The sequence below is a fragment of the Myotis yumanensis genome, unplaced genomic scaffold (genome assembly GCF_028538775.1).
Source record: "Myotis yumanensis isolate MYYU_CA2020_CCGP unplaced genomic scaffold, mMyoYum1.0.hap1 SCAF_6, whole genome shotgun sequence".
Classification (NCBI taxonomy): domain Eukaryota; kingdom Metazoa; phylum Chordata; class Mammalia; order Chiroptera; family Vespertilionidae; genus Myotis; species Myotis yumanensis.
This window is the reverse complement of record NW_027223757.1, coordinates 9,927,774-9,940,506: the sequence shown is the minus strand read 5'-3', so window position 1 is coordinate 9,940,506 and position 12,733 is coordinate 9,927,774. Positions and strand designations below refer to the sequence as shown.

Genomic DNA, 12,733 nt, shown 5'->3' with positions numbered 1-12,733 from the left:
AATATAGAATATCTTTATTAAAGATTTCTTAAACAAAATAGGAAAGGCCCAAAACACACAGAGAAAAGCAAATAAATTTGACGTTAAACTTAGAAATTTCTACCTAAAATACAAAACCCAATTCTAATCAGACACCTAGTCCTAACTTCCAGTTTACAGGAAATAAAGAGGTTAGAAACACCATAATGATGCCATCAATTCCAGAAGTGGAACATTTTACAAAACAACTGGCCTGAACTCTTCAAAAAGTCAACGTCAAAGGGACATCTGTAATACTTTCAACAATAAATTTAAACGTAAGTCATCATTAAAAAGAAGGGAGGCAGACATAGATGGATGGGTAGGAAACTTCTAGATTAACAGAATAAACTGACAAGAACAACTTGCAGTGCTTGAACTTTGATTGAGTTTAGATTTAAAAACAAACCAACACCTAAAAGTGACATTCTTGACACAATCAGGGAGTTCATACAGGGCTTACAATAGCTTTCATTCCCAACAGCCAGAACTGAGAAACCTCAGACCAGACCAGGCAGAGGGCAGATTATACAGAAAGGTTATTACCTAAGGCTTATCTGGAATTAGCCCTAACTAAAGGCTTTTCTAGTCCTACCTCATTAAGCTTATCAGGAAGCTATGAAAGGATCAAACTGCTTCCAAGTAACTTAATTATGTCCCAGAATAAAGCTCAACATATTTAAAGGAATATAAAAAACTCCAGCACCTAACAACGTAAAATTAAAAAATCATCAGGCATGCGGAGAAGGAGATTATAATCTAATGGGGGGCGGGGGGAGTCAACCAACAGAAACAAACCAGAAATGACACAGATGACAGAATGCACACGAACATTAAAACACCGATTACAAATATACTCCAGATGTTTCAAGGATAAAAAAATGCACGAGCATGTTAAGGAAAGACATGGTAGATATAAAAAAACAAAATTAAACTTCTAAAAAGATTAAAAGTATAATGTCAGCCCTAGCCAGTTTGGCTCAGTGGATAGAGCATTGGCTTGTGGACTAAAGGATCCCGGCTTTGATTCCGGTCAAGGGCATATTCCTCAGTTGCAGGCTCGAACCCTGGCCTTGGTTGAACCTGTGATCTCTCTCTCATATCAATGTTTCTCTCTCTCTGTCTCCCCACCTCCCTTCCACTCTCTCTCTGTCTCTCCCCCTCCCTTCCACTCTCTCTTAAAAAAAAAAATCAATGGAAAAATATCCTCAGAGGATTAACAAAAAAATGTTTAAAAATATAATGTCCAAGGTCAAAAATATACTGAATGGAATTAACAAGACATTAGATACTTCAGGAGAAAAGATTAACGAATTTGAGGACATTATGGAAAATGTCCGACTTGGCATACAAAGAGAAAAGACTTAAAAAAACCCACCAGACTGTGAAACAATTTAATGTGGCCTAACATACAACTGGAGTCCCAGAGGGAAAGCAGTGAAAGGACAGGAAAGACAATCATCATCATCATTATTATTATTATTATTATTATTATTATTGAAGTAACAGCCAAAAATGTTCCAAATTTTATGAAAACCATAAAACCACAGGAAATAGCCCCAGCAGAAGAAACATGAAAAAAATCTACTCCAAGCACATCATAGTCAAACTGCTTAAAACTCAAAAAGGTCAAAGCAGGCAGAGAAAAAGGACACATTACATATAGAAGAACAAAAATAAGAATAATAGTGCTCTTGCTGGACACCACAATAAGATGCCACTTAACCTCCATGAGATTGGCAAAATGAAAAAGCCTAGAATTAAGTATTGGAGAAAATGTGGAAGAAAGGTAACTCACATAGTGCTGGTAGGGTATAAACTGGTACAGCCACAGAAGAGTTGCATTATCTTGTAAAATGAAGACTTCCATACCACATGGCCAAGCAGTGCCCCTCCTAGATATACAATGTTCATAGCAGCATTGTTTGCAATAGCAAAAACAAAACCAACAAACCCAAACATCCATCCACGGGAGAAGGGATAAACTGTGGTCTATTCATAGAACTATACGGCAATAAAAATGAGTGACTCCCAAAAAGTACTAAGTCGAAAAAAGCAAGTCATAGAAATGAGCATACATTATGCCATTTATATAAAATTCAAAAACATACAAAACTTAACATTTCATCTAGGGATACATATATTGTAAAACTAGAACAAGTGAGAGAATAACAAACACAAAATTCATAATAATTACTTGAGAAGGAGAGGGCACATGAGGGACTTTACCAATATTACCAAAATGCAGGTAATATTCATTTCCTAAGCTAGCTGATAGGTACAAAGATAATTATTTTTAATCCTCATATATACATGTGTGTTTTTTATGTATGAAATACTTCATTTTTAAAAAGTGGAAAATGTGAAAGACTTGAAAAATGAAGACTACTATTTATGTTTAACAATAAAATTAGTGTAAAAAAATATACAAAGAAAATGTTCAATTCTTTATTGTCTTTCTGTGCCCCACACAATCAGTATTAATCTATAAGGGGGACACTCAGAATACAGGAAAAAACCAAGTGGAGTCTTTAACTGTTTTGAGACAAAATCTGAACATCTATTACTCTAAGTTAGACAAGAGTAAGTATTTTAGCCACCCATGTCTGATTCTTCATGTTTCATCTGTACTTCGATTTTTCTTTATCTTTGGATTTCCTGGGACTCCTGCTTCGGTCTCTCTTTTTATTCCTTTCTCTTTCATAGGAATCTGTTTGGTATTTGGATTTGTGGCTATTACTGTAGTGACCATCCCTTTCTCGAGATCGGCTACGACGTCGGTTTTGAGGGCGGTCCTTCTTTTCATTCTTTTGTTTCTCCCAACAGCTTTCTTCTTCTTCATAGTGACCGAACCCCATTTCTCTGTAGATATCCTGTCAAAGGAATAAAGAGAATTACAAGTGAATCCATGGAATCACTGTCAGTTAATAAAACTTAGACAAGCCCACCATTAGCAAGCAGTAGTAGTGGCTCAGATTTGAACACTACCACTAATGCCAGACATTTTGTAAATTAAAAAGCAAAAATAATTCAGAAAAAGATTTGACTATTTTTCTAATCTATCTCATTGGTTTGTATCTATTCAGCCAAACTGAAGGATCAGAACTAAAAACAAAAAACTGAAATTGCTTAATTGAAATTAGAACAGGTCTTTAGAGCAAAATTGAAATACTAAAAATTCTGGTTATGCATGGTTACCTTTCCACCTCCCCCTTCTCCACTCCCCAAAATGTTCTATTCTTCATATTAAGTAGCAGTGGTACTTTTCCCTTATAGGAGAGGGCTAATTATAATTCTATTTCTGCTTGTATTCTGCCCTTAATAAAAATGAGTTCTCTCAGCAAGAGGCTGAAATCTAAAATGACCAGAGCCAGTGCTCTTTGAAGAGATGGCTTGTAAAATTCAACTTTCTTAAAAGATTCCTCAGAGGAAAGGCAAAATCCTAAGGATTGAACTACCAAGGGTCTTGCCTCTATCACCATAGATATTATTAAAGTAGATGTACATGTCAAGGTTCAAAATCTACAGTAATGGGTACCCCTGGTTAAAGACTGAATTTTAAACAAATGACTCATAGTTATTCCATAGCTGTCTAGAGACTGTACAATATGCCTGTCATGGAGATTGCAGTATGTGAATAGAGATCTAATGGGATCACTATAATCAGTGTTTGTGAAATACAACATTATAAACAGATTCATTATTTCCCACAGAATCCCTATGGCTCTTATCATGAATCGGTATTTGGTTTAACCCTTTACCAATTATTTTCTAACAAAATATTTCATCCTTAGATAAAAGAATTTTTGTGCGTCCTGTAACAGATACAAAAAGTAGCCATGTACAATTCTGTCTGTACACCTATTTTATGAATTGGTTGAGACAATAAACTTTTAACATAAAGAGACAGTTAGCTGATGTATAACTCTGTAAAATCTATAGCACATTATTACATACTAGAAGCCCAGGGCATGAAATCGCAAGGCCCCGCCCACCCATGCAGCCTGGTTGTGCTCAAGGTCCCCACCCACCCGCTGTGCGCCTCACCAGGCTCACAGCCCCACCCACCCGCACTGGTCTTTGGTCATTATGGTATTAGGGCCACTGGGTTTTTATTATGTAGATATTGGCACTTAAGTGCTTTAAGAGTTTAAAACTAGAGAAAGAGAGGGGGGTTATGTAGCACTTAATTCTTTGAAAAAATTGAGAACCTGAAAATCTGAAATGGACTGAAACCTTAAAATCTCTCCAACTTGGAGTAATTTCAAAGCTACACAAGCTTTGAAGTCAGGCAGCTTTAGGTTCCAATGGTCTTTGTCATTTCTTGAGATTAGGTTTACCAGAGAAGGTTTTATAGAAAAGTTAGATCTTGAGAGGAGCCTCAAAGATTGAGAGGGTTTGGGTTGGATTGGCAGTGAGCAGGCTAATGCAAGCAGTGTACGTGAAAACTGAAAAGCAAGGAAGAATTAGCACTGAGAGCATGAAGGAGAAAAGTGCAGGTGTCTGGGAGAAGCCACATTAGAACAGGTCCTCGAAGTACGGGCTAGCACAGTGCTAAGTGCTTTTGGAGTACAATATCATCCTCATTGCAGAAATAAGAAAATGACACTTGAGGTCTGCACAGGTTGGAAGTAATGATTTAACTTATCAATAACTGGATATATAAAACTGGAATGGGGGTGATAAAGAATAACAAAGAAAACCCACACCTGACTGAATCGAAATAAACATTAAACTTCCAGCTTTCCCACTAGCTATAAGGTCCACAGCCTGTGGGGTCAGGCTCTCATATCTAAAGTGAAGGAAATGAATCAGATGAGCTCTAAGTCCTATCCAGCACAGACTTTAAACAATTCTATCATTTTATATGTTTAAGACATAAGACAAGATGATTAAACTAGCATGTGGCTAAAAAGAAAAGAAAACATAAAGTGACCAATTTAAAGTAACCAACCTAATCTATATGATTTCAAAGTAAAAAAAAAAAGTCTAATCTAACTAAAAATCATCCTTGCTCTGGTCACTGGAATTAAATAAAAGATTTAGCTAAATCTAAATCACTAAAATAACATTAAAGGATTAAAATGACAGCAAAAATAGAGTCCCAAATTACAAGACTACTAAACACCTATGAAAACCACAGAGGACTGACTACCAGTATGAATACATCTGAGCCAGGCAACCCACAGCTGAGGACTCATTTCCTGTAACCCTAGGAAAACCCAAACCTCAACAACACAGAAACCATCTTTGGAATTAAGACACAGGTGGAAAATTTAAAGAGAAGTTTTCAAATTGAATAATAAGGTTGTCACAAAATAAAAAACAAAGAACTTGAAGAAATAAGTTAAAACATTCTTAGGAAATGAGGCTCACCAAGCAAAATGGCAACAAATAGAAGAAGTTGAGCTATACACAGAAATTACCTAGTATTGAAAATTCCCTTTAATGATTATGTTTTTGAGACTGAAATCAAAAGGATGAGAATCAGAGTAATAGAAAAAATTGGGGCCCATTTAAATCTTAAATATAGATGTTGTTCTATTATAAAAAATAGTAACAGAAAATTAGGATAGCTATATTATTAAATGAAAATATAAAATAAAAAACATTTACTGTAACTCAAAGATATAGACAACAGATTGGTGGTTACCAGAAGGGCAGGGGATTGTGGGGGCCAAAATTGGTACAGTGACGACTAGAAACTATACTGTTGAGCCCACTATAGTGTACACAGATAGCAAATTACAATGTTGTACACCTGAAATTTAAATAAGGTTATTAACCAATGTTACCTCAATTAAAAAAACATCCATCTGCTTTAATACACTTTAAAGGGAGAAATAAAGTTAGGAGATTACTATTTGGAATTTAACAATTTCATAGTTGCCAACTACCTTAATATTCTCTAAAAAACAACAACAGTATTCCCCCAAAATATCACTTGATGTTTTTTGCTCTGTGCCAAATGAGGATATTTGCTAATGTAAAGTTTTAAGTAAGCAAGCAAGCAGCAGGATAGAAAAGATTCATAAGCCCTGGCCAGGTGGCTCAGTTGGGTGAAGCGTTGTCTCATACACCAAAAAGGTTTCAGGCTCAATTACTGCTCGGGGCATATGTCTGGGTTGTGGGTTCAATCCCCAGGTGGGGCACCTACAGGAGGCAACTGATCCATCTTTCTTTCTTTCTCTTTCTCTTTTCTCCTTTTTCTCTTTTTTCTCTTTTCTCTCTCTCTCTCTCTCCCCTCCCCCCCAACCGCCCCCACTTTCCTCTCTCTCTAAAATCAATAAGCATATCCTTGAGTGAGAATTAAAAAAAAAAAAAGATTCATAATAAGGGGAAGAAATAACAGACATAAAATGCAGCCAGTCTTTGGATTTTCTTTAAATCTTATCTCAGACACACCAGTGTGTATCTCAGGCCTAGATTCATTGATGATTCCATGTACAAGTGCAGGATGGTGATCTGTAGCTGAAGGCGATACATGGGGTGGGAGCGATAATTAAGGGGTTTTAGTGAAAAACATTAAATATTCGTAGAAATGTGATATAGCCATCATTTAAAAAGCTAAGTAGCCTGGCCAGTGTGGCTCAATGGTTGAGCCTCGACCTATAAACCAGGAGGTCACAGTTCAATTCCCAGTTTTGGGCTTGATCCCGAGTTGGGGTGTGCAGGAAGCAGCCCATCAATTCTCCCTCATCATTGATGTTTCTCTCTTCCGCTCTGAAATCAATAAAAATAGATTAACAAAAAAAGCTAAATTTATAATAGAGTACAAACATTAGGAGGGAGATGTTCCTATTAGATCACACTAAAATATTACACTATGGGACAAATTGTATTAGACTAACAGTAAGATTTAGAAAAGAAAACAAATACATTCCAGCTAAGAAGAGCAGCAGTACATTTGTTAGGAGTACAAGTCTGAATTTAAATTGTGCCTCCACTATTTATTAGCTGTAAAGCTATGGGCAAGCTGCTTGACCTCTTCTGTTTTCACTGTCTTTGTTGTGAAATGGGGCCAACAGTACCCACCTCACTGTAAAGACTCTGAAGATGTTAGCGATTACTGATTCATGTGCGGATCGTTTAAAGGACTGACAAAGGTGTCACTTAAAAACAGAAGCCAGGGCATGAAGGAGGGCAAGCTTTAAATAGCTAAAGGGCTGTGGAAAGGAGAAGGTATACGTCTGGTTAGACAACAGCAAAGAATAAGAATGTTTGCTATCCAAAAAATAGGGGGCTAAGAATATATATAAAATATATGCTTGCTGAAATCTTTTAAATGAAGAATAAATCATAAAATACATTAAAATGGTTAACTACGGGGCGGGGGGGGGGGGCGGGGTGTGTGGCATTACCACAGAGAAAGTACTTCAACTGATTTAAAACACCGTAATTTGACTATATAAATAAAAGTAGTAACAAAAGCCAGTGTAGAAAATGACTGCACACATTTTCTTTTCACTTCGTCTGAAGAACATGCCTGTGAAATAAGAATTACCTCAATTTCACAGAGAGGAAACTGTGGTTCAGAAAGGTGAGTAACTTGTTGAGGTCACATCAATTTCGAGCAGTGTGGAAAGTTAAACCTGGCTTTTCTGCCAACCATACTGCATCTCTCCATGGTGTCTCTGCCTGACATCCTCCCCGTCTTGAGTTCCTTCTCACCTGGGCCTATGACACCTCCTCCTCCACCAGGGCCCAGATGCCTTCACTTGGTAAAACAAAAGCAGGAGCTGTAGTGTAATTTGTTTTCATTTAACTAAGAGCCAAAATGCAGGCTGGAAATGCTTTCTTCTCTTTACAATCAATTTTTCTTTGAGGAATTTTTACTATTATTGTCTTAGAAAATGCATTGTTAAAGCTTTGGGATGATCAATTATGAGCACTGTTTTCACTCATATATACAATACTGAAGGGAATAAATGTTTCACAGGTCCTAAACCCTCAAGAGTTTTAAGTGCAGCACACAACACTTGGTGAGAAAACACTAAGCGAGAACTGTTTGAGCACAACCACACTTGCTTTCATGGGAACAGGGGAGTGTCCACAGGTGGTATGGAAATCACTCGCTTCACAATGGGAAACTACATACTAAGTTAATTCAAACGCAATCTTTTATAATTTGTGATACACATTCTTAAAAATTAAAGTTCATTACCCAGTAAAACCATTCTACACGTTAGACTTAGAACATGCCCATCACTACAATGTAATTTATAAAGGGATAAAATATTTATTTCTCCACTACTGAGTCTGGACATGAGCAGTACCTGATTAGTATTTTTGATTGGCATGTAGTTCTCATCTTCTTTTTCTTCAGAGCAGTGACGAGTTTTCTTCTTGTGTTTTTTACTTGTGTGTGAGTGACTTGATTTTGAGTCTTCTGACTGCTCCTCTAATATAAGATCATACTTTGCACTGCAGCAGCTAGTTAAGGACAAGCGTGAGAACTAATACTGGTAATACATCAAAACCCAAGAATCTGGTGAACAAAGGAGACCAAAAAGTTAAAGGTAACTTTTTAAAATAAAAGCATCTTACAAGTATAGTTTATTTCTAAAACAAAATGGATTCTTTTTTTTTTCATTACATAGAAAAAAATGGAAAGAACTCTGATTGTATATAGGCAGTTAACAATTATAAGTGGGCAAAAAATATGGAGGGGGAAATATAATATCCACAAATTAAAATATAAGTACCTAAAAAATAAGGAAACATTTGTCAATAATGAGAAAACCTAAACTTAGAAAATGAGGCACATGTTTAACTAGCAAAAATTAAGATAATACAAACTCCAAAGCCAGAAAAGCTACATAAGATAAAAGGTACATTCATGTAACTCTTCTTCTTCTGAGCAAATTAGCTCACCTGATAGGAGGAAATTTAGCAGTGCATGTCAACAGTTACTATGCTTAAATTCAATTAAGAATTTATAAAAATTCTGTGGCATTTCAGAGGGAAGGTAGAGGTGGATGGGAAGAGAGCAACCAAATAACTTGTATGCATATATGCATAACCTATGGACACAGACAATAGGGTGGTGAAGGCCTGGAAGGCAGACTGGGGCAAGTAGAAGGGGTCAAATGGGGGGAAAAAGGGGAATATATGTCATACTTTCAACAATAAAGATTTAATTGTAAAAAATTAAATTAAATAACAAGTTAAATGAACAAAGGAATACATAATAGGATTATCTTTAATTATAAACTAGGAACAACAAATAGCCTAGTAATAACTATAGATTCAATTATATTGTAGTACTTCAACATGATATTTTATAAAAGAAGTTATTTACAATGATAAATTAATGCTATGAAAAACCTGGGAAGGTGTTTCTGAAAAATTAAAAGTGAAAAAAGCTCAAAGCAAAAACCATATATATCATACAGTGATTATAAGTTTACATAGATCAAATCTTGAAGGAACAAGAAAAAATAAATATCATTTGTCTAGATGGTAGAACAATGGCTGAATTTTTTAAATTCCACATAAATATGTTATAAAAACAGTGGTAATGTTTTAATTCAGAGATAGGTATTTTCTCTAATATAAATAAAACTAACCCATGTCTTAGAATAAGAGAAAATATAAAACTACTACAATCTCTGCTGAAAATAATCTCAATTTTGAGGAAGGCTAGAAGAGTGGTTTTCAAAAGAAAGCTTATGAGGAAGCCGCACACGCAGGGCTATTTTAGCGGCGTGGGGGCCTAGAGCAATCGCAGACCCACTTCCCTAGGGACCAGAGTGTCCCATCTGTTTCCACAATGCCACAGTCTATGCTTTCCTCAGGGGTGACTCACTTCTACCTCAGATTAACCAGGAAACCACTGCACCTTTTCACTTTCATAAGATGATTAAAGACGCCTAAGTCAGCCTGTACTGTCCTATTATTACTCTATTATCTCTGACTTCTTTTCTCCTTTATACTATGGCATACCATATCACACTGTTTCCAGGATACCTTCTGGATCTTCTCCTTTTTCAGATACAAATTCAATAGTCCTTGCCTATTATTTCATCTTAGTGCGTAGCTTTTCACATGCTCCTCCCTCTGTCCAAAAGGCTTTAGAGAGGTGTTTTTCCAAATGCTGGTCATGATCCAGCAATGGAGTGCAAAGTCCATTTAGTGGGTCACAGCCAGCATTGTTTAGTAACATAAAATAGGTAACAGAGTGCAGGGTCAGACTCATGAATTTCCTTTTTCTTGTTCAATATTCCGATGGAGGATAATTAGCAGTGGTTTACACCAGGACATGTCTGTCTTCTCCATCAACTTCAAAAGCCTAAAGCAGGCACTGTAATTGTTTAAATTTAAATTCATTAAACATGTGGTTAGTAGCTATACAAGGCAGTGGAGACATAATAGGTTTCCATCACTGTACAAAGTCCTATTGGACAGGACTGGGCTAGAGGTTTATCCTCAAACATGCCTCATTTCCTTTCTTCACTCTTAGTAATCTATCATCTTGAATTGAAAAGACTGTGACACTACATATTCTTTCTTCTCAGCCTGAGCTAATTCTATGGGGGAAAAGATGCCTGCTTCTATTTTATACTCTACAACTATACTTCCTTTTATTTGTCCTACACACTCCTTTTCTTCCAGCTGCAGTTACTAGCATTTATCCTAAAATTAACTATAGTTAATTTTAAAGATTTGATAAATTTCAACTGTATTTCATCCATACCTTTTATGATTTTAAGATTTCAATCATATCCTCCCTGATGTTTATCTTTTCAGGCTAAATCTTAGCTCACTGTTTGGTCTGTTTGCAAGTGAAAGCCTCTCCTCATGCTGATTATGTCAGCATACGTACTGCATACTTTACCCACTCTAACGTCTAGAATGCTTTATCTATTGTAAACAACCAACACTGCTTTAAAAATCTATCCTATATAATAAAAGGGTAATATGCAAATTGACCCTAATGGCAGAACCACCAGGACCGACTGCTCGGACACACACTGACCACCAGGGAGCAGATACTCAACGCAGGAGCTGCCCCCTGGTGGTCAGTGTGCTTCCACAGGGGGCGCACTGCTCAGCCAGAAGCCGGCTCATGGCTGGCCAGCGTAACGATGGTGGCGGGAGCCTCTCCCACTTCTGCGGCAGTGCTAGAGATGTCCAATTAACAGCTTAGGCCCACTCCCCGAAGGCCTAAGCCATTAGTCGGACATCCCCCGAGGGCTCCCAGGCTGCCAGAGGGATGTCTGACTGCCAGGGAACTGCCAGTTCCCTGGGGGATCAGGCCTAAGCAGCCTGTTGGAAATCCCCCAAGGGGTCCCAGACTGTGAGAGGGCGCAGACTGGGCTGAGGGACCCCCCACTCGAGTGCATGAATTTTCATGCACTAGGCCTCTAGTCTATAATAATAAAAGTGTAATATGCTAATTAGACTGGACATCCTTCTGGATGACCTTCCGGACGAAGCCAGGGCTGCGAGGGAAGCCCAGGTCCTGGGTGTCTGCCGGTGGCAGGAGGGAATGACTGGACAACTGGCCGGTAGCTATGGAGAGCACCAACCCAGACCTTGCTGCTGGGGCCCTGACAGCCCCAAATCTGGTTCACCTGCACCCCAGACCCAGACAGGAGAGAGGAGGGAGCCCAATTCCTCATGGAATTGGCCATTGGTTAGCTTGCTGCTGGGGCCCCAACAGCCCTGAATCTGGTTCACCGGCACCCCAGACCCAGACAGGAGGGAGGAGAGAGCCCAATTCCTCGTGGAATCGGCTGTGCCTTACCTTGCTGCTGGGGCCCTGTGAGTCCTGAATCTGGTTCACCCACACCCTGGACCCAGACAGGAGGGAGGAGGGAGCCCGATTCCTCACGGAATTGGCCATTGGTTAACTTGCTGCTGGGGCCAACCTTCCGTAGTCCCTTCCCCCATCCAGCTGGCTCCCCTGATCAACCCCAGTGGGGGGCGGGGGGCAGCCAGCCAACCTCCCGCAGTCCCTTCCCCAGCTGGCTAGCCCCCCAGATTGGACCCAATAGCTGGCCATGCTGAGAGATCCCCCCCGTGCACAAATTCGTGCACCAGGCCTCTAGTAAGTACATAACCATCAGCCCAATATTCATCTTTCCTTGATGACTACTTGGAAAAGAAATGTTCCATATACAGTATAGGAAAAGAGAAGCCCTAAAACACCAACAGAAACTAGAAAACAAAGAAACCATTAAAGAAAGAATCCCCAAAGAAGTAAGCTTTACAATGTGTGGAGTGATAAATTTATAATGAAAACATCAATGAAAAATTAAAATGACATAATATGAACAGTATGTTTCATTGCTCCTTACTTGTCTCAACCTAAAACTTGGAAAAACCTAAATAAAATGGTCAAGTCAAAGAATTTCTTTAATCCTATAAAAGTCACCTCTTGCACACAAGTGAAGCCCAACATGTATTTGTTGCTAGACTGACAATGTACTAAGCAGAAAGAAGCAGCCTAATTATGTAAGGAACAACAGGATTTTGTTGTCCACATATTCACCATCTCCAAAGTTAACTATCCAAGGAAGGTTAGCACAAAGGATTTGGTTAGCTATAATAAAGAAATTTCTGACTATGAGGAATTTAAAATATTGCAATTATATAGAGAAAATATGAATCTTACCTGAAGATCTTCTGCAAATAAGTATTAACTTTAACCTAAGAGTAGGGAGGGAAAAGAAGGCTAAAGATTTATTTCAACCCTAACTTTCTCCATATA

The 12,733-nt window shown here is 38.0% G+C and overlaps 1 protein-coding gene across 1 annotated transcript in view; it reads right to left on the bottom strand.

Moving 5' to 3' along the window:
* PPIL4 (peptidylprolyl isomerase like 4) overlaps positions 1-12,733 on the bottom strand; it is a 30,570-nt gene continuing 17,837 nt past the window's right edge. Inside the window, exons 12-13 of the mRNA XM_070417487.1 lie at positions 8,295-8,442; positions 1-2,891 (exon numbers count right to left, since the gene is read on the bottom strand). Coding sequence (XP_070273588.1) covers positions 2,640-2,891; positions 8,295-8,442 — 400 coding nt within the window. The 3' untranslated portion in view covers positions 1-2,639. The remainder of the gene's footprint in view (positions 2,892-8,294; positions 8,443-12,733) is intronic.